The sequence below is a fragment of the Bubalus bubalis genome, chromosome 20 (assembly GCF_019923935.1).
Source record: "Bubalus bubalis isolate 160015118507 breed Murrah chromosome 20, NDDB_SH_1, whole genome shotgun sequence".
Classification (NCBI taxonomy): Eukaryota; Metazoa; Chordata; class Mammalia; order Artiodactyla; family Bovidae; genus Bubalus; species Bubalus bubalis.
In genome coordinates this window covers 50177585-50199760 of record NC_059176.1, presented here as the reverse complement: position 1 = coordinate 50199760, position 22176 = coordinate 50177585, and the positions used below count along the sequence as shown (strand labels likewise).

Below are 22176 nucleotides of genomic sequence, written 5' to 3'. Positions count from 1 at the left end.
GCGAAGAGCTGACTCATTTGAAAAGAACCCTGATGCTGGGAAAGATTGAGGGCAGGAGAAGGGGACGACAGAGGATGAGATGGTTGGATGGCATCACCAACTCAATGGACTTAGGTTTTGGTGGACTCCGGGAGTTGGTGATGGACAGGGAGGTCCGGTGTGCTGTGGTTCATGGGGTTGCAAAGAGTTGGAAACTACTGAATGACTGAATTGAACTGAGCTAGAAGGGCCCACATTTGGTCACAGTTCCTAATGTCCAGTCTGTCTCCCTGGGCTCTTCTACCCTAGTGAGCTCCAAGCCCTCAGCACATGCTAGCCCCTCCTGGGGCTTTGAGGGAGGCTGCTCAGTCTGTGGGTTTGGGTTCAGTGTTCCTCACTTTTTGAATCCCTCTCGTTAGACATCTACCACCCTCCTATCCTGGTTGTGGAGCGGGGGTGGGTGGGGAGGGGGAAGGATTCCCAGAGGATTCTATGTAAAGGAATGGTACCAACATGGGCTTCCCACTGAGTCCCGAATGCTTAATGTGGTGCCCAAGGGTGTGATTGGCCTGTCCCTGCCAGACTCTGCTCTCATTGCTCAGACCGCCTGCCCCCTGTCTTCTGCCCCTTACCGCAGTAAGTGCCCCTCCCGCAGCGCAGCCCTGGTTCAGGAGCCCCTCATTTCCTCAGGGTGCACCCACCAAATCCCAGTCCACTCTCTGAAAAGGGTTTAATCCAAATATTGGAAAATACAAAGCAATGTACATTTGCAAAGTTTTCAACAGTCACCTTCTAGAGGGTCATACAGTGGGGTTCCCCAGTGTCTGAGACTCACAGGGGAGGGTCTGGTGATCTAGAGAAGGGGGGTCAGTCCAAATGCCCACGGGAGCCAGGTGGGAAGGAAATAAGTGAAGGGGATGGAGAGGACTAGGGCCCTGGCAAGGACGAACTGCACCTGTCAGGGGTGGTGGAAAAGATGCCCTGTGCATGACACGAGCTCATGCATATAAAACAGGAAAAAAGATACAGATACTCCCTACAAACACATGTGCATGGAGGTACACACATGTCTAAATATGATTTCAGAGCATGTGTTGAAGCCTGTACATGAGGTTGAGGACACAGATGGAGGGCTGGATGCTCCTATGAGCAGGCAGGAAGCCTGGTCATGCCCAAGAGGGGAAACCGGGACGTGCGAGATGATCATAGTCCGGCTTTATGTCAGTTATACACGAGAATAAGAGAAATATGGAAAACTACACAAAGATATGAATGGAAAACAATATAGAGGACATAGCAGATGCTCAGCTCCAGCCACCTCCCCCAAGGGAACACAGCCCCGTGACATCGGATCTCCTGAGGCTTTTAAAGGAGCAGGAAATTTGGATTTTTGTGTGAAATTAAAACAATGGGCAGCTACCAAACACTTAGGGAAGAAATAATACCTTTTCTACATCTCTTCCAGAAAACACTGTGAGGGAAAACTAAATGCATTAAGAGACCGCCTCCAGTACATACTGGTTTATGGTCCCTGATCTGGAGCGAACCAGTCTTGCATGAGCTTATGTTCAGAGTGGGGAAGGGCCTTCTGGATCCTCTCTGAGGGGGAGGGGGATGGGAACAGGTAGCTGGGATGACTGAGTGTACCATGTGCCAGGCCCTCTGATGAGCCCATCACGTACTTTTTATTCATCGATTGACACAGAGTAGGTATTCAGCCCATTGCTCAGATGGGGAAACTGGTTCTGTTAAATAACTTGCCAGGTTCCTCTATGACACACAGCCTCCTTGTAACTCTGGTGTCCATATTCCCTCTTCCTTCTCTGCCCTTTTGGCAACCCTTCCTTCCTTCCTCTGTCCCGGCCATGACCTTCCCGGCTCACCGTCTTCCAGTCCACACGTCTGGCTGCTGGGCAGGCAGGGCTCAGCCACATCTAGGCTGTGCTCTGATGGGGGCACCATGTCCAGGCTCACAGATGAGAGTGGAGGAGGGGCTGCTGGGAGACTCAGGCAAACCTGCTGCTTTCCAGGTGGGGGAACTGAGGCCCAGAGAGGGCACAGGCCTGTCCCAGGGCCACACAGCAGGAACCTCATCCTCTCCTTCTCCAAGCCCTCCCTCTGCGGCATGAGAAGGATCCGAACTTGTCGTTTACCCTGAAGCAGCATGTGTGTGTGTTAGTAGCTCAGTTGTGTCCTACTCTTTGCAATTCCATGGACTGTAGCCCGTCAGGCTCCTCTGTCCATGGAATTCTCCAGGCAAGAATACTTGGGTGGGTTGCCATTTCCTTCTCCAGTAGCATACACAGGGTAAATTCAGAGAGGTTGTGGGAACAAAGTGGAAGATAGATAGTGTGACACCCCCAGGGCCCCTCCCCACCCCGGCAGTGCCCACTGGGAGGCCTGCAGGCTCCAGGGCTCCCCCGACAATTGAGGCTCAAGGAGCTTTGTGAGTCCAGGGAGGTTCTCACGTTTGCTCTGTGTTTCTCTTTCCAGCCTCAGCTTCTCCAGGGTTTATTATCAGCAAAGGCGACAGGGCCCTGATGGCAGGAAGCTGGCTGGGGCTCAGGGTGCTGGCCCTTCCGCCCTGGGGGCCTCTCAGCAAATAGTCCCTTGGAAACAGGGCAGCTGTCCCTGAGGAGGGGGCGGGCTGGGAGGGGTCTCACTCCCCCAACACTGGACCCTGGAGGAGCCCCTGTGTGAGCAGGACTGCAGCCCTGGCTGGCAGGAATGTCTTGGGCAGGTGACCTGGGCAATTCCATGGTCTCCAGGGTCCCTGCCACTCTGGCCACGTTCCCTGTTACAGCCCTGAAACCCCTTCAGGCCCCTGTTCTCCTGTCTCAGTTCCAGTCCAGGCCCCTCCTCCATGGGAAGGTTGGCTCCATGCCTGCATCTCTTCTGGGTCAGAAGACACCTACTGGGCTGCCTCAGGGCCACTGGGACCCTGGGATCCCCCCAGTCATCTCCACTCTGCCCCCCGCCCCCACCCCAGTCCCGGGTGCATTCTCAGGGCTGTCTCCTCCCAGGGGCCCTGGAGGAGCCTCCTTTTTCAGCTCCTGCCCTTAAAAGGGGGTGATCATCCGTCCATCCCCACCCCTTCCCTAGGTTGGCCTGAAAGCCTCCACGTCAGCATCAGACACAGCATCTTTGTTCATTTCCAATCCCTTCTTCCCAGCTTGGAAGCTGCTAACCAGTCTCCCAGGCCAGGAAAATCCTGCTCAGATAAGACTACTGCTAGATCTTTCCAGACTCGCATCTGGATGGCAGCTTTGGAGCTTAAGAGCCAAACAGTATGTTCATTTATTCTGTGATTTCTCCGTGATGCTCTACCTTGGAGTCATGCTGAGTTGGGGGGGTCTCCCTTCCCCAGTGGGAAAGAGTCACATATGAAGGAAAAATTGGGCAAAGGATTCAAAATGTTCCTACTTCCCATGTCACCTCTTCCCCGCAGCCTTGCTGTCACCCCATGGCTCCTCCCTGTTCACCCCTAAAGCCTCCCTCCTCTGGGTGGGGCTGTGTCCCCTCAGATGGCAGCTCCTTCTAGTGATGCTGCAGGGAGGAGAGGCCAGGGCAGGTGTGTCTCCAGGTTGCTGTGGAAGGAGGCCTGAAGGTGGGTCCTGGGTTCCAGAGCTCCCACCCGCAGGCGTTGCTGACATGTGGGATGTAGAGCAAAGGGTTCACATTTACGGCTTTGGTATGTTTATCTGGAGTTTCCACTTTATGGTCATGCCACCTTAGGGAAGGACTTAATACCTCCAGCCTTTATTTTCTCGTCTATAAAATAGGGTTAGTGTTACCATTGCAATCCCTTTTTCGAAATCCTTAGTGTCAGATCTGCTCCTGAATTCAGACTTTTTCAGCTCCAGATAGATGACATGGTGCATCTACTCTGTAGGACATAGCATTCAACTATGGTCTGAAAGTACCTTGTAATTAAAGACATTAGTGTTTCTGCAACTCATCTTTTGAACATTCACAATAAGTGAAAAAAAAAAGAGAGAGAGATCATAAATTGTCTCATGTCTCTTCATGTCAAATTTTGTTACCAAACAATTTTTTTAAAAATTTGTTTTCAATTTTGAGAGCTTTGAAGGGTTGGGATTGCAGATAATGACCATCGTACCCTGTGTCTCCATAGATAATGGCATACAGCTATTTGCTGCTGCTGCTAAGTCACTTCAGTCGTGTCCAACTCTGTGCCACCCCATAGACAGCAGCCCACCAGGCTTCCCCGTCCCTGGGATTCTCTAGGCAAGAACACTGGAGTGGGTTGCCATTTCCTTCTCCAATGCATGAAAGTGAAAACTGAAAGTGAAGTCACTCAGTCGTGTCCGACTCTAGCAACCCCATGGACTGCAGCCTACCAGGCTCCTCCGTCCATGGGATTTTCTAGGCAAAAGTACTGGAGTAGGGTGCCATTGCCTTCTCCAACAGCTATTTAGAGAGACCCAAAATGTTCGTGGTTTGAGGCTAGACCACACCCAGCTGTGAGGCTTGGGATAAGACAAGTCTCCTGACAAGGCCAAGGGTGATGGGTGGGGGGAACCATTCTGGAGCAGCTGTGCTATTACCCGATTGTCTGAGCCATTGGTTCCAACTCCACGGATCCTGAGCCTCAGCGGTCACAGGGCCCTGAGTCATTTCCAGGCGTCTGGCTTAACCCACCTTCGGAGCCAGATCTTTCTCTGGTGGATCCTCAGCAAAGACCACTGCTGTACCGGTGACAGTGACCTGCCTGGACATCGAAACATCGTGCCCACTAGGGCATCATCCCCACTACGATGACTTTTGGGTAGGGTTCTGGTACTTCCGCTTGCCAGAGCTCTTCTCCACCTGTGTGGCTTTCTCCCTAGTAGCTGACATGGGCTTTGGGAGAGGGGACATAGGTAACTGGTCCATGTCCATCTGGTGCTTCTGTTTCACCATGACCCTCATCATAGTCATGGTCGAGTTATGGAGGCTCCCGTCCCACTTTCCTTTCTACTGGTAGAGCTTCCCTGTCACCTATGCCTGCTACGCTGCCCTCGTCTGCCTCTCGACCTCCATCATCTACTCCATCGCCTACGTCCAATTCCTGCTTTATGGTCCTTCCCGGGACCGGGCCATCACTGCCACTGCATTCTCCTGCATCGTGTCTGTGGTTTATGCCCTGGATGTGGCCTGGGTATGGGATTGGTATGATCTCAGTGATATCCCCTGCTATGTGCACACTGTGCCAGGCCTGCTGAAGGTGCTGGAGACCTTTGTGGCCGGTGTCATCTTTGCCTTCCTCAGCAACACCTCCCTGTACCTGCACCAGCCGGCCCTGGTGTGGTGCGTGGCCGTGTACTCCATCTGCTTCATCCTGGCAGCTGTGGTCCTCCTGCTGAACCTGGGTGAACGTGAATACAGGCTGCCGGTCCCCTTCTCCATTTTCCAGCTTGTGCTCAGCCTGCTCTCCGTCCTCCTCTACATCAGTGCTCTGGTCCTCTGGCCGCTCTACCAGTTCAGCGAGGAGCTCGGCGGGCAGCCCCAGAGGCCCAGTGATGGGGACTGCAGGGACGAGCTCACCCACGACATGTGCGCCTGGGACCAGCGCCTGGCTGTGGCCGTCCTGACAGCCATCAACCTGCTGGTTTACGTGGCCGACCTGGTGTACTGGGCTCGTCAGGTTTCTGTAGGGACTGAAGATTAGCCCAGGGACTCCTGATCCTCTGCTCACAAAGGTATCCTCACCAAGCTCTGACGTCCTCTGATGTCCTCTTCCTGGCTCCTCTCTCTCTCTCCTCATATTCTTCCCCATTTCTCCCTTCCCAAAGCACTCAGTGCTCAGGTGCCCAGAGGAAGGGTAGGGTGCTGGGAATACCTGGGATGGGGTCTGAGATGTAAAGGGAGCAGGAGGGAGAGGCGGGGTTGCAGCTGCCCTTGGGGGCACCAAATATCTGGTAATTGCTGCCCCTTCTCTCATCAAGACCAGCTGAATGTTTGCTCCCTAAATATTTTCATAAATCTGCCCCTGACCTTCACTCCTGGAGTGTCTTTGCTCAAGGCCCATCATCACATACCTTGACTACAGAATTAGCCTCCATCCATTTTCCTCCTATAGTCAGAGTGTCAGTTTCAGAGTAAGCCTCTGACTGATCAGTCCCTCCTTAGAGAATGGCAGTGAGACCTCCTCACTTACAGCTAAAATCCAACCTATGTCTCTGGTGTTCAGATCCATCCACAGTGGACCCTGTCTGCTGCTCCTGCAGCACCTCCCTTCCTCCCCATCTCACCTGTCTTGCCCAGGTAAGACCCAGAAGCTTGTGATGACTTGCCCGCACCAGGATGCTTCACAGAAGGACAAAGGCTGAGAACTGTCAGTCTGGGAGCAATGAGGCGTAGAGCTGGTGGGATCCAGGGAGGCTTCTGGGAGGAGATGACTAAGAGTCAAGCCTTTAAGGAGAAGTTCAGGCTCACAGGAAAGAAGAAAGGATGGACATTTAGAATTAATTGATTTGCTCAAGGATCTCATGAAGTTTCAGCGGCAGAGCTGATGTGACTGCAGCTCGTGTGCAGCAGGGAGGAAGGAGGAGGGAGAAGGGAGAATTGAGCGTGGCCACCTGGAGGCTGGTCTATTTGCCCACTTGGGTCAGGAATGAGGCTTTGGGGTGGCACAAGGTGAGAAGTTGGAGCTGAGACACTTCCCTAAAGCCAGGACTATGGGGCCTGCAACCTCAGAGCAAGGGTAGGCAAGGAAAGCTCTGCCTTTCAGAGAAATATCATATGACATCCCTTATATGTGAAATCTAAAAAAGAAATGATACAAATGAACTTACAAAACAGAAAGAGACACACAGACTTAGAGATGAATTTATGGTTGCCTGTATACCCTGTTTTATTTAAACTGGATAACCAAGAAGGACATATAGCACATGGAACCCTGCCCAATGTTATGTGGAACCTGGATGGGAGGGGAGTTTGGGGGAGAATGGATACATGTATATGTATGGCTGAGTCCCTTTTGTGTGCGTCTGAACCTATCACAGCATTGTTAATCAGCTATACCCCAATGCAAAATAAAAAGTTTAAAAACAAACAAAAACAAAACCATGCCCTTCAGGAAGATAAATGGACAAAGTTGATATCTGCCTCCAAAGGAATTTGGGATTTCTTTGAAGTCTCCACAGGGGAAATAGAATTCTCAGGTCTTCACTTCTGGTGTATTTAGACCAAAATATACCTGATCCCTGAGATCCAACAGCTCCAACCTGGGAAATTTATGCAAGTGGGGACCAACAAGCGACTGGCCTGAAGGGTCCGGAGCAGAAGTAGGTGCTGTTATTCTGGCTGAAGCTCCCAACCCAGGTGGCAGGACCATCCCAGGAAAAGGGCTCCTGTACAAGGGCTCACAGTGTAATGACAAAGTACCCGAGGGAAAAATCAGCTGTGAGTGCCAAGAACTCCAGTGAACACACACCAGTCTGAAAGAGACAGCAAACAGGTACACGTATGATTAAACACATCAGAAAAAGACACCATGAAAAAAGTACAGGAAGATGTGAGAGAGAACCTTAATGACTCGAAGAGTGACCCTCACCCCCCAAAAAAATATCCATGTTTATGGCATTATTTAGAAGTAGGATCTTTGTGGACATAATTATTTAAGGATCTTGAGATGAAAATCGTCCAGGATGGAGGGTGGGCTGGCAATCCAGTGACTGATGGCCTTATAAGGGAAAGGACAGGGAAGTTTGCACACACTGAGTTGAGAGAAGATGACAACACGAAGGCTCTGGCAGAGACGGAATAAGTGGCCACAAGCTGAGGGGTTTGAAATATTACTAGTGGAAATGAATGAGCCTCACCTGGAGTTCTGGAGACAGCATGGTCCCCCTGACACCTTGATTTCAAACTTCTGGCCTCCAGAACTGTGAGAGAATAAATTCCTGCTGTGTTAAGCAATCAAACTTAGAGTAAATTGTTCCAGTAGCCCTAGGAAACTAGGATGAGTTTCCAGAAATGAAGATATTTCTTAAGTTTACAGAGAAACCAGCCTTCTGCCGTAGAACATGGTGGTCACATGGATCCCAGGCCTCTTGTCATATCCTGTGTCCCCCATGTCTGAGACTCAGAGGGGAGTCTTTAGAGAAAGGTGGTCAATCCAAATGCTCACAGGAGCCAGGAGGGAAGGAAATAAGTAAAGGTGGTGGAGAGGACTAAGGCCCCTAGAGAGGACCAGCTGTACTTGTCGGGGATGGTGGAAAAGCGAGATGCCCTGTGCATGACAGGGTCTCAGGTTTATAAACCAGGAAAACAATCTACAGATGTGCCCTACATACATGTACATATATGTCTCTATATGATGTCAGAGCATGTGAAGTGTGCTGAAGGCTGTACATGAGGTTGAGGACACAGATGCTCCCCAGAAGGAGGGGTGGAGGCTCTTGTGAGCAGACAGGAAGCCTGGCCACGCCCAAGAGGGGAAACTGGGCACATGTAGATGATCATAGTCCTGCTTTATGCCAATTACATATGAGAAGAAGAAAATATAGAATGTGCTAAACAGAGATGAGAATGGAAAACAATATAAAGTAAAGGGCATAGCAACTGATTCATGAGACTTCTAAAGGAGCTAGAAATCTGGATTTTCACGAGAGATGAAAACACCGTGCATCTACCAAATAGTTCAAGAAGAAATAAAACTGATTCTACACCATCTCTTCCTGAAAACACTGGGAAGGAAAAACAAACACATCCCTGGGCCACTTCCAGGACACACAGGTTTGCCTGATCCGGAGCAAATCAAGCTTGCATGTGCTTGTGTCCAGGGGCAGGGCTTTCTGGGTCCTCTTAGAGCAGGAGGGAGAGGGGAACAGGAAGCTGGCATAGATTGAGTGTGCTGTGTGCCAGGCCCTCTGATAGGCCCTTCACAATCTTTCATTCACTTAATTGACACATTCCCTGGTTGCCCAGTGGTAAAGAATTTACCTGCAATGCAGGAAGTGGAAGAGATATGGGTTTAATCCATGGGTCAGGAAGAGCTGTTGGAAAAGGAAATGGCAAACCACTCTGGAAATTCTTGCTTGGAAAATCCCATGGACAGAGTAGCCTGGCAGACTCCGGTCCAAGGGACTGTAAAGAGTCGAACATGACAGCATGCGTGCACAGGTATTAAGCCCACTGCAGACATGGAAAAACTGAGGCTCAGTGGGTAACGTGCCAGGTTCCTCCACGCCCCACATCCTGCCTGAAATTCTTACTGTCCATCTCACCTCCTCCTTCCTTCCTCTGTCCTGGTTGTGACTTTCCCAGCTCACTGTCTTCCAGTCCACATGCCTGGCTGCTGGGCAGGCAGGACTCAGCCACATCTAGGCTGTGCTCTGATGGGGGCATCATGTCCAGGCTTACAGATTAGAGTGGAGGAGAGGTTGCTGGGAAGCTCAGGCAAACCTGCTGATTTCCAGGTGGGGGAACAGAGGCCCAGAGAGGGCACAGGCCTTACCCAGGGTCACACAGCAGCAACCCCCATGCCTCTCCTTCCTAAATCCTCCCTCTGTGCCATTAAATGGATTCAAAGGATCCACATCAGCATACAGATACAAAATCCTTGTTCATTTTCAACCTCTTCTTCCCAGCTTGGAAACTGCCATCCAGTCTCTCAGGTCACAGAAATCCTCATTCACGTAGAATTACTCCTAGATCTTTCCAGACTCCCACCTGGATGTCAGGTTTGGAGCTTGAGCCAAACATTATGTTATTTATACTGTGGTTCCTCCAGGACACTCCACCTTGAATCATACTGGGTTGGTATCCCCTGTCCCAGTGAGGAAGAGTCACATGTTAAGGCAAAGTTGAGGGGAGGGGATTCAGAACAGTCCCTACTTCCTATGTCATCTTGTTCCCACGGCCTTGCTCTCACTCCATGGCTCCTTCCTGTTCACCCCTGGAGCTGCCCTCCTCCAGGTGGGGCTGTGTCCCTCAGATGGCAGCTCCTTCTAGTGATGCTGCAGGGAGGACAGGCCAGGACACATGGGTCTTCAGGTTGCTGTGGAAGGAGGCCACGGCCATGAAGGCGGGTCCTGGATCCCACAGATGCGAGCTTTGATCTTGGGCTCCCACCCACAGGCCCTGCTGACATGCTGGGCTGTAGAGGAAAGCGTTCAAATCCATGGCTTTGGCATTTTTATATGAGGTTACTACTCCTAAACTTTGACCTTAGAGAAGGCCCTTGATTCACCAAGCCTTAGTTTTTTCATTTCTAGAATGGGATTAGCAGTTGTGGCTCAGCTGGTGAAGAATCTGCCTGCAATGTGGGAGACCTGGGTTTGATCCCTGGCTTGGGAAGATCCCCTGGAGAAAGGAACGGTTACCCAATCCAGTATTCTGGCCTTAAGAATTCTCTGGGTCGCAGAGTCAGACACGACTGAGCGACTTTCACTTTAGTTTTTTCATCTCTAAAATGGGATTAGCAGTACATCCACAGTCCATTTTATGAAATCCATGGAGTTAGATATGCTCCAGAATTCAGGATTTTTTCAACTCCAGTTACATATAGTGTGTCTACTCTATAGGACATCCCACCCCACCCCACTAGGGTCTGAAAGCACTTGTAATCAAACACATTAGTGTTTCTGAAACTGAACTTTTAAACACTCATACTAAGGGAAATAGAGATCATAATTTGTCTCATATCTGTTCACATCTAATTTTGTTACCAAATAATTAAAAAAAAATTTTTTTTTCAATTTTGACACACTTGAAGGGTTGGGACTATAGAAAGGACCATCCTACCCTGTGTCTCTGTAGATAATGACACACAGCTCAGAGGGATCCAAAATGTTCCTGGTCTGAGGCCAGACCCACCCTGCTCTGAGCTCTGGGATAAGACAAGTCTTGTGACAAGGCCAAGGGTGATGGGTGGGGAGAATCGTCTTAGACCAGCTGTGCCTTTACCCAAGTGTCTGAGTCATTGGTTCCAACTCCGTAGATCCTGAGTAGCAGCCATCGCAGGACCCTAGGCTCTTTTCAGATGTCTGATTGATCCACCTCCAAAGCTGCATCTTTCTCTGGTGGGTCCTCAGTGAAGACTCAGTCTGATGATAATGACCAGCCTGACCATCAGGCTCACCATGAGCTCGTCCTCTGGCCTGGCCTCTGCAACCATCATGGGCTACTTCCTCCGCCTGCTGCAGCTGCTCTCCACCTGCCTGGCCTTCTCGCTGGTGGCTACCACTGGCACTTGGAGGGAGACCATAGGTAACTGGTCCATGTTCATCTGGTGCTTCTGCTTCGTTGTGACCCTCCTTACTTTCATAGTTGAGTTATGTGGGCTCCAGTTCCTCTGGCCCTTTTCCTGGGATGACTTTCTCATCAACTATGCCTCCTACTCCACCCTCCTCTGCCTCTCGGCCTCCATTATTTACCCCACCACGTACCTCCAGATCGTCCCTCGTGGCAGCTCCTGGAACCACGCCATTGCTGCTACTGCCTTCTCCTGCCTCGCTTCTGTGACTTATGCCACTGAAGTAGCCTGGATCTATGCCTGGCCCAGCCACATCACCTGCTATGTGCTCCCCATGCCAGGACTGCTCAAGGGGCTAGAGAACTTCGTGGCCTGTGTCATCTTTGGCTTCATCAGCAATACCTCCCTGTACCTGCACCAGCCGGCCCTGGTGTGGTGTGTGGCCGCGTATTCCATCTGCCTCTTCCTGGGGGCCGTGGCCCTCCTGCTGTATCTGAGAGGCTATAGCAACAAGTTGCCCATTTGCTTCCCCATTTTCCTGTTGGGGTTGGCCCTGTTCTCCATCTCCCTCTACGCCAGCGCTCTGATCCTATGGCTGCTCTACCAGTTCGACAAGAATTTTGGTGGCCAGCCCCAGCGGTCCAGTGATGTGAGCTGCCGCCATCTCTACTTGGTGTGCATCTGGGACCAAAGACTGGTTGTAGCCATCTTGACAGTGATCAACCTGCTGATTTACGTGGCTGACCTGGTGTACTGGGACCACTGGGTCATTGTTAGGGACTGAGGACCAGCCCAGGGACTCCTGATCCCCTCTGCTCACAGGAGGTATCTTCACCGAGCTCTGGTGTCCTCTAATGTCTTCTTCCTGGCTCCCTCTCTCCCTCCTCACATCCTGCTCCACTCATCTCTCTCTTTCTGTTTCCTTCCCTCCTTCTGCTCTGTTTTGTCTCCTTCCTGTTTTGTGTGGTTGCCCACACCCTCTTTTACTGTTTTCTCTTGCTGCTTTCATCTTTTCTACATTTTCTGCTTTCTGCCCCTTTTCTGGTCATCCTTGGTTTTCTTGTCTCCTGTTTCCTGACCACCTCTCCCCATTTTCCTTCTTCTGATCCATCAGGACCCGAGACCCCTTCCTTCTCTGCCCACCACCCCCTCCCATCTCCTCCACATCACACAGCCCTCTGTGCATCTGTTCACACCCTGGGCCTCCGGAGGTCCTCATTGCCAAGGTGTGTATGTCCCCCTGGCAGTGCCTTAGTTGGTGTGTGTGTGTGTGTATGTGTGTGTGTGTTGGGGTGGAAGCAGGTAGATAGGCACTGGGCTCACTTTCTCCCAGTAGAGGGTGCACAGTGTGCCTCCCATTTAAGATAAAAAGAAATGCCTGGAGGTTAATAATGTCCAGCGGGCAGGATATTCAAAGCAGAGATCTTTGGTCCGTAGGCCCCACCTGGTGCTCAGCCTCACCTGAGATTGGCTCCAGAATTTTTGCAGGCTCACTAAACACCGACTGACTAATGCGCATTTTAGAGGAAGCCAGAACTGAATGCCTTCCAGCCCAACTACTCTCTGTGGAATCAAAAAAGGAGCTCGTGATGGACCCCAGGGTCTTGAAGACACGTGTCTGCAATGTTGGTGAGGGGCAGCAATGTGGCCCTCCTGCCTCAGTGATCAAAACAGCTTGTCCTGCCTCTGCGGTGAGAAGAGCATGGACCCACCAGCCTTAGAAGTGATGTAAATGTGGACAAGGAATGTTGCCTGCTTTTTCAGAAAACGGTGAATTATCTTGTCCATCATGTCCTCAGGCCATCAGCCTCTGTTTCAGCACTAATATCCTATCCTGAGGGGAATTCAGGATGGAGAAAAACAAGGTACTGATCCTAGAAAGTTAAGATGCATATCAGAGGAATAATTTTTGTGAGCCCAGAGAACTATATCTTTCCATACATAGAAAAGCAGTAAAATCATTGACTTAAGATATGTGTCTTTTTGTGATGAGCAATAATCTACTGATTTTAACTACATGTGTTCCCCCAGCCCCAGTAAAATCTCCTGAATATCCTGACTCATCCCTGACCTCTTTGGAACAGTTCCTCAGAGCTATCTGAGAGTGTCTCCTTGTCTAGAGTCCTCAGTAACATCTCCAAATTAAACATAAATTTGTGACTTTTAGGTTTTGCTTTTTTTTTCAGTCAACAGTTTTGGTGACTACAGAAGACACCCAGGGAAGGCTTCTCCTCTTCTGAACTCTTCAAAGCACTGAGCCTTGTACCCCCAGAGGCCTCTTGTGCCTATCTGCCTCCTTAGGAAGTCCAGATGAATTGGGGTGAGTCTCTCTTGGGTTTTAGATTTCCTGTTATTGTCTGATAATCCTAAATTTTATTCTGTGATGTTAAGCTCCTCTCTGGAGGAGTAGGTTCTCCTTGAAACTTAGTTTTGAGAAGCAGTAACTGGTTTGAAGTGAAGTGAAGTGAAGTCGCTCAATTGTGTCCGACTCTTTGCGATCCCATGGACTGTAGTCTACCAGACTTCTCTGTCCACGGGATTTTTCCAGGCAAGAGTACTGGAGTGGGTTGCCATTTCCTTCTCCAAGGGAATCTTCCTGACCCAGGGATCGAACCCAGGTCTCCTGCATTGCAGGCAAACACTATACCCTATCTTCAGTTAAAAGACGTGGGAAGATTTTGCTCAGTTGAAACACACTCAATGGTAATGAAATAAAATCCATACTTATGCCAAGTTGAGAAAAATTGAAGCATAAAACTTTTCTATGCCCATTTGGGTCTCCTCCTTCACTTTTTTGTGTATTATGCATCTGCATGAACTAGGCCTCCTTGGGAGACAACATTTTTTCTTGATCTCATCAAAGATCATGGCTTCTTAGGAGATAATCTTCCTTCTTAATTCTGTGAGGGACCAAGATGACCCAGTCTTCTCAGGTAGATTCTTCCCAGTAGTAAAGAATCCACCTACCAATGTAGGAGATGCAAGAAATGCAGGTTCAGTCCCTGGGTTGGGAAGATCTCCTGGAGGAGGAAATGCAACCCACTCCAGCATTCTTGCCTAGAAAATCCCATGGTCAGAGGAGGCTGGTGGGCTACAGTCCATCTGATCGCAAGAGTCAGACACAACTGAGAGTGAACAGGATGACTCATACCTATTGTTTTCTTTGTTTTCGTAGATCTGGAGTGAGTAAACTGACAATAATATATCATTTAATGTATAACTCTTTGTCTCAAAAGCTTATGCAACCTGTAACAGGTGGAACAGTCCTCAGAGAGATTTTTGAAAGACTGTCTCTTGGGTTATAATCCTCCAGGTTAGCTCAAATAAAAATTTCCACTTGTTTCTTAGATAGACTATGATTTTTTTTCATGAACATTGGATTATTCTCAGTTGAAGGACACTGGGAATAGTTTATTATGTTCATACAGAGTTTATACTTACAAGTATCTGCTTAATTGATAATTAAAGGAAATCTCACCTTAAATTGGCCAAATTGCGGTTCTTTTGACATTGCAAAATTAATATATTTTTGCATGTGCAGCTAGAGAAAACAGCTTGATAAACCATCCTTTTAAAATTCTTGCCTTAAAGGAGCAAAAGCTCTGTAGTGAAAAGTTAGATTTCTCTTCCTGTGTCTTTGTGATTAAATGTACCTGATCTTAGGCATTTCCCCGCCCCTCCCTGTGTTTTTGGAGAAGGAAATGGCAACCCACTCCAGTACTATTGCCTGGAAAATCCCATGGATAGAGGAGCCTGGTAGGCTACAGTGCATGGGGTCGCAGAGTCGGACACGACTGAGCGACTTCACTTTCCTTTCCCTGTGTTTTAAGAGCTTGGTCTCTGTTATCCAGAGGAATTCATATGGCAGCTAGTGAAATACATTGGGATCCCAAGGAGACTTTTTGTCTGGCTCTGCCAACTCTTAGGGAAATTAGTCATAAGGGATCCCAACCCATAAGGCTCCTTTGTCATCTTAACCTTCTTTTTACTTTCTTATACTACTTTTGGAAGCAAACTTTCCACCTTTTGTGAAGGCTACGTCCTTGGCACCTTCTTGTGGTGGCACCTCCTTTTGTTTTTGGTTTGGGTGGGTCTTCACTGCAGCTCTTCGTTGCTACACAGAGCTGCCCTCTAGCTGCAGTGTGCGGGCTTCTCATAGCACAGGCTCTCGTTGCCTAGCTCGGGCTCTGGGCTGTGGGCGCAGCAGCTGTGGCGCACTCGCTTAGTTGCTCCTTCGCATGTGGGATCTTTCCAGACCAGGGATCGAACCCATGTTTCCTGCATTGGCAGGCAAATTCCTTACCACCTAGTCACCAGTGAAGCCCTGAAATAGAACGGTTTTTAATCTTTGGTTTTCAGAAAACCTTTCCTGCTATGCTATGATCTACAACAAATTGATAAAGTATACATTTGTAAATAAAGATGTAACATTTATCTCTTTCTCTTTACCTGATCCCTCTAGAACTTGGCTTATCCAGCTTGCCCTCCTGTGGACTTGATGATTTACTGTGACCAGATTACAACTAGTTATACTATTCACTGTTTTCATTTGTTGTCTCTTACTGTTTTCAAATTATGTTTGCCTCATGCCTCTCTCTGCTGTACTATGACTTTATTAATGTCACTGCTCTATCACTTATATTCTACTTCTAAGATTGCTATCTCTTATTTTACCCAATGTGTAACCAAGCCTCCGACAAAATTAATGATGGCTAAACATGTTACTCTATCATGTATAAAACTCTACATAGAGTAACTGTAATACTGCAACTCTAGATTTTAGGAGAAGCAACTAGAGAAAATATTTCCTGGATCACAAAAGACTAGTGAGACAGGTGATCCATAGAATTTTGGGTTATCAACAGGACCTAATCTGAAAAATTAGTGTATTAAGTGGCCTATCAAAAGAATCCTTGCCTGAATTAGGAACAAGTCTTTCTAGTGCCCTCGGACAAACTGGCTATGAATGCCTCCCAAACCTTGGTCAAAGTTTGACCAGGAGAAATTGCCAAGGACAAAGAACATGGTTTGCCATTTCAGTAAACAATGGATGTTGCCCTCTATCCATCAGCCACTGCAGCCATGTTCAAAAGTGCAACCAGGGAGGAATTCAGAACGGATAAAAACAGGATACTAGTTCAAGATGGTGAACATGCACATCTAATAATTTCAGTGAGCTCACACTCACTTCCCATAGATAGGAAAGCACTAAAATGATTAACTTGAGGTGCCTGGGTTTTATGGCTAGCAATAATCTTTTGATGGTCAACTTCATGCTATTTTCTTTTTTTTTCCAGCAAAAACACATGCATATTCTGGCTCTTCCCTTAGCTCTTTGGAACAGTTCCACAGAACTGTCTTAGACGCTGTCTCCAAGGCTATGGTCCTCCATAAGGTTCCTGAGTAAAACATAATTTGTAAAGTTTAATTTGTGCTTTTTTTTTCAAACTGACATTAACCTGGATTTTTTTCTTCTTTTTCCTGGTTATGAGGGCAAACAGGAAGTTGCTTTTCAATTTTTTAGGGGGTGGAGGGGTAGATTGAGGGCAAGCAGAGGGGTAGGTTTGAAACCTGCTGCTATAGTGAAAGGAATTGCATCGTTTGCATGTGTAGAGCATGCGCACATTTCTATGTCAGATGTGTCCTAATGATCAGAGAAAGACAAAGAAAAAAACCAACCAGACAAACAGGCAAACCATAAAATCCACAGACCCTGATTACCCAAATTTGCTTAGAATGCAGAATCAACTGAGCAGGTATCAATCTTTACCCAAACCAAGGTTTTTACAAGCCCCTGCTATTGCCTCCCCAGCCCAGAGTCTTAGGGCTCATCCCTGGGAAACTAGGGGTTGGGCCCCACCCCAATGCCCAACATCTTATCCTGTAGCTCTTAAAGGTCCCTTGCCAGCACCTCAATGCCTGTCTTCAAAGTTGTGTGCCTGCATGCTTGCTCAGAGTGTGTGTTTGTGTGTGTGTCCATCCATGCACTCCCATGCATTGAGATCAATGGCCCTTTATAGTAACCAGTGGCCAGAAATGCATCACAGTCCTTCTTCCTCTCCTAGTGTCAGAACAAAGCCTCAGAGCTCTGCATCCTACGGTCACCAGGGCCAGAGGGGCCAGGCAAGCAGAGCTGTGGGAAGGGCAGGGGAAGGACCCCCACTGTGCCCCTCACTCCTGTACTGGGATGAACCATGTGATCTTCACCCAGTGGCAGTTGCGGTGGATGGGGAGGGCTCCCAGGAGGTGATCCCCATAGGTATTCTTAAAAAGTAATGAAAGGAGAGGAAGGGAGGTGTTGCAGGGGCAGCAAACAGGGCCCAATGTGGATGGACCTGAACACCAGAGACATAGGTTTTTAGCTGTAAGTGATGAGGCCTCAATGACATTCTCTAGGGAGGGGCTGATCCATCAGAGGCCCACTTTGGAACTGACACTCTGGCTGTAGGAGGAAAATGGAATGGAGGCCAGGGCATCAGGGAGGCAGCCTGGGTTCCTGCCTCCGCGTGTCCTGGAGGACCCTCCTGACACACGTGCTCTTCTTGCACCTGCACCTGGAGGCCTGGCTCGTGCACTTCATGAGGTGGAACTGATCAAGACAGGAGGATCCTCAGGCAGACTAGCCCTCCCTGGTGAGTGACCACACAGTGAAAGGTGACAAAGGTCCTTCACAGGCCCAACTGCCCGGAGCTGCCCACACAGCCAGAAGCAGCTCCTGAATCTGCCTCTGGTAGAAGGTCAGCACCTCACAGCCTCGCTCTGCTCAGGGATGTCTGGCTGAACAGTGATAGGAGCATATATGATGAAATGTGGGAGGAGAGTCGGTATGGTCCTAGATGACAAGACCTCCATGATCGATTTTTTTTTTTAGTAAGGCCTCTAGGATGGAAAACATCCTGGGTGGAGTGTGAAACCAAAGTCCAGTGACTGGTGTCTTCATAAGAGGAAGGACAGAGAGGTTTGCACACACAGAGTTGAGAGAGGATGAGCGGGTGAAGGTGGAGGTGCAGATGGAGTTAAGTGGCCTCAAGCTGAAGGTGGGAACTGGCTTGGATTGAGTGTGCCATGCGTCAGGCCCTCTGATGAGCCCTTCACATGTTTTTATTCATTATTTAACACAAAGTAGGTATTAAGCCCATTGCACAGGTGGGGAAACTTCAGGATCATTTAGCTATGAAGTGTCTGCCAAAGCTCCAGAGCCTCTTTGTAACTCTGAGGATCCATTTTTCCTTCTTCCTACTCTGCCTTTCTGGCACCTCCTCCTTCCTTCCTTTTCTGGTCTTGACCTTCCCGACTCACTGTCTTCCAGTCCGCATGCCAGGCTGCTGGGCAGGCAGGGCTCAGCCACATCCAGGCTGTGCTCTGATGGGGGCACCATGAACAGGCTTATGGATTAGAATGGAGGAGGTGCTACTGGGAGACTCAGGCAAACCTGCTGATTTCCAGGTGGGGGAACTGAGGCCCAGAGAGGGCACAGGCCTTGCCCAGGGCCACACAGCTGGAACCCCCATGGCTCTCCTTCCCCAAGCCCTCCTTCTGTGCCATCAAATGTATCCAAAGCTATCATTTAACCTTAGGTAGAATCAAGGGTGACTTTGGAGAGGTTGGTGGGGGGGGCAATTGGGGAATAGACAGCATGACACCTCCAGACTCCCTTACCCCAGTGCTCTTTCCCAACCCTGGCAGTGCCCACTGGGAGGCCAGCAGACTCCAGGGCTCCCCTGGGAATTGGGGCTCAAGGAGCTTTGTGAGTCCAGGGAGGTTCTCAGGGTTTGCTCCGTGTTTCTCTTTCCAGCCTCAGCCTGTCCCAGGGTTTATTATCAGCAAAGGTGACAAGGCCCCTGATGGCAGGAAGCTGGCTGGGGCTCAGGCTGCTGGCCTTTCAGGCCTGGGGGCCTCTCAGCAAATAGTCCCTTGGAAGCAGGGCAGCTGTCCCTGCGGAGGGGGGGGCTGGGAGGGGCCTCACTCCCCCACACTGGACCCTGGAGGAGCCCCTGTGTGAGCAGGACTGCAGCCCTGGCTGGAGGGACTGTCTTGGGCAGGTGACCTGGGCAATTCCATGGTCTCCAGGGTCCCTGCCTTTCTGGCCATGTGTCCTTGTCACAGCCCTGAAACACCTTTAGGCCCCTGTTCTCCTGTCTCAGTTCCAGTCCAGGCCCCTCCTCCATGGGAAGGTTGGCTCCATGCCTGTATCCCTTCTGGGTCAGAAGACACCCACTGGGCTGCCTTAGGGCCACTGGGACCCTGCAATTCCTCCCCCCAATCCCAGCTGCCCCCAACATCTCCACTCTGCTCCCCGCCCCCACCCTGTCCCGGGTGCACCTCCCAGGGGTCTAGCAGGTAGTTCCTCTTTCAGCTCCCGCTCTTAAAAGGGGTTAGATTCTCACGTGGATGGCAGCTTTGGAGCTTATAAAGCTGGCATTTTAATATTTGTTTCTTGGTTCCTACAGGACACTCACCTGGGCGTCATGCTGGGTTGGGGTCTCCCTTTCCATGTGGGGAAGAGTCACATGTTAAGGCAAAATTCCCCAGGGTGGGAAGGATTCACAACAGTTCCTACTTCCCATGTCATCTCATCCCCATGGCCTTGCTCTCACCGCATGGCTCCTCCCTGTCTACCCCTGAAGCTGCCCTCCTCCGGGTGGGGCTGTGTCCCTCAGATGGCAGCTCCTTCTAGTGATGCTGCAGGGAGGAGAGGCCGGGACACGTGTATCTTCAGGTGCTGTGGAAGGAGGCTGTGGCCCTGAAGGTGGGTCCTGGGTCCCAGAGCCCTGAGCTTTGGTCCTGGGCTCCCACCCGCAGGCCCTACTGACATGTGCGCAGTGGAACAAAAGGCTCAAACTCACAGCTTTGGCATTTTCATCTGAAGTTCCCACTTCCTAGGCATGGGACCTTAGGGTAGAGATTTTTTTCCCTCAAGCGTTAGCTTTCTGATCTGTAAAATGGAGTTGGCAGTACAATCCATAATGCCTTTTATGAAATTGTTGGGGTCAGATATACTCCAAAATTCAGAATTTTTCACCTTTAGGCAGGTGGCATGTTTCATCTACTCTATATGACCTCATACCCCACTGGGGTCTGAAAGCATCTTGCAATCAAACACAGTAGTGTTTCTTCAACCAAACTTGAACATTCACACTAAGTGAAATAAATAAAGGCCATAAATTGTCTCATGTCTGTTCAGATCAAATTTGTTTCAAATGACTTTTAAAAAAATTTTCTACATTTTCCAGAGCCTTGAAGGGTTGGGCTTGCAGATAAGGACCATGTGTCTTCGTAGATAATGGCACGCAGCACAAAGAGGTGAAAAACGTTCACGGTTTGCTGCCAGACCCAACCCAGCTGTGAGGTTTGGGGTAAGACAAGTCTCCCAACAAGGCCAAGGGTGATGGGTGGGGAGAATCATTCTGGAGCGGCTGTGCTGTTACCCGGGTGTCTGGGCCACTGGTTCTAACTCCACGGATCCTGAGCCTCATCCATCACAGGACCCTGAGCCTTTCCCTGGTATCTGACTTAATCCACCTCTGGAGCTGGATCTTTCTCTCGTGGGTCCTCAGCGAAGGCCAGGCCTTACCTGGGACAGTGACTAATTTGACCATATGAACCACCATGTCCACCACTTCGTCATCCCCAGGCCTTTGCTCCTGGACTGTCATGGGCTGCTCCGTCCGCCTGCTGCAGCTGCTCTCCACTGGCGTGGCCTCCTCCCTGGTGGCCAGCGTGGGCACTCAGCGGGTGGGGGTAGATAACTGGTTCATGTTCTTCTGGTGCTTCTGCTACGTTGTGACCCTCCTCATCATCATTGTGGAATACAGTAACCTCCGGTCCCACTTTTCCTCCCACTGGTACAACTTCCCCATCAACTACGCTTGCTATGCCGCCCTCTTCTGCTTCTCAACCTCCATCATCTCTGCCACTACTTATGTCCCGTTCTTGCCTCAGGGCCCCACCCGGAACCACGCCATCACGGTCACAGCATTTTCTTGCATCGCTGCTGCAGCTTACGGGACCGAATTTGTCTGGACCTGGGTGGGTCACCGGCCCAGAAGGATCATCACCTACGTGCATACGCTGCATGGCCTGCTCAAGCTGCTGGAGAACTTTGTGGCTTGCATCATCTTCGCCTTCATCAGCAACACCTCCCTGTACCAGCACCAGCCGGCCCTGGTGTGGTGCGTGGCTGCGTACTCCACCTGTTTCATCCTGGGGACCCTGGCCATCCTTCTGGGCTTGCTCTACTGTGACAATTGGCTGCCCATCCGCTTCCCCGTTTCCCAGCTTGGGCTGACCCTGTTTTCCATCCTCCTCTACATCAGCGCTCTGGTCCTCTGGCCGCTCTATCAGTTCAATGAGGAGCTGAGCGGCCAGTCCCAGCGATCCAGTGATATGACCTGCAGAGATGAGTTCACTACTTACGTGTGCAACTGGGACCAGCAACTGGCTGTGGCTGTCCTGACAGCCATCAACTTGCTGCTTTATGTGGCTGACCTGGTGATCGCGAGCTGCCTGGTCAGTGACAGGCTCCACCCACGGGCTCCAGATTCCCTCTACTTATGGAGATATTATGTCGTCTGATTTTGTCTCCCTGGCTCCCTCTCTCCCTCCTCACATCCTTCTCCACTCATTTCACTCTCCTTTCCGTTTCCTTCCCTCCTTCTGCTCTGTGTTCTTCCCATTCTGTGTGGTTGCCCACACCCTGTTTTGCCTCTTTTTCATTTTTCCTACATTTTCTGCTTTTTGCCCCTTTTCTGGTCATCCTTGGTTTTCTTGTCTCCTGTGTCCTGACCACCTCTCCCCATTTTCCTTCTTCTGATCCATCAGGACCTGAGACTCCTTCCTTCTCTGCCCACCGCCCCCTCCCACCTCCTAAGGTGCTGACTCCACGGCACACAGCCGTCTGTGCAGCTGTTCACACCGTGCGCCTCCGGTGGGGCGGGGCACCTTGTGGCCAAAGCACATCTGTCCCCTTGGTGGTGCCTTAGTTGGTGTGTGTG

At 50.1% G+C, this 22176-nt stretch overlaps 2 protein-coding genes and 1 pseudogene across 2 annotated transcripts; all 3 read left to right on the top strand.

The window, feature by feature from the left end:
- Positions 1-515: 515 nt before the first annotated feature.
- LOC123465218 lies at positions 516-5650 on the top strand (annotated as a pseudogene).
- A 5340-nt stretch (positions 5651-10990) lies between these two features.
- LOC123465217 (myeloid-associated differentiation marker-like) lies at positions 10991-11966 on the top strand. The gene has a single exon (XM_045163770.1). The coding sequence runs from the start codon at positions 11037-11039 to the stop codon at positions 11964-11966; it is 930 nt and encodes a 309-aa protein (XP_045019705.1). The 5' UTR covers positions 10991-11036.
- An 8825-nt stretch (positions 11967-20791) lies between these two features.
- Positions 20792-21757, top strand: LOC123465216 (myeloid-associated differentiation marker-like). Its single transcript, XM_045163769.1, has one exon. It carries the CDS (start codon positions 20792-20794, stop codon positions 21755-21757), a length of 966 nt encoding a protein of 321 aa, XP_045019704.1.
- The last annotated feature ends 419 nt before the right edge of the window (positions 21758-22176 follow it).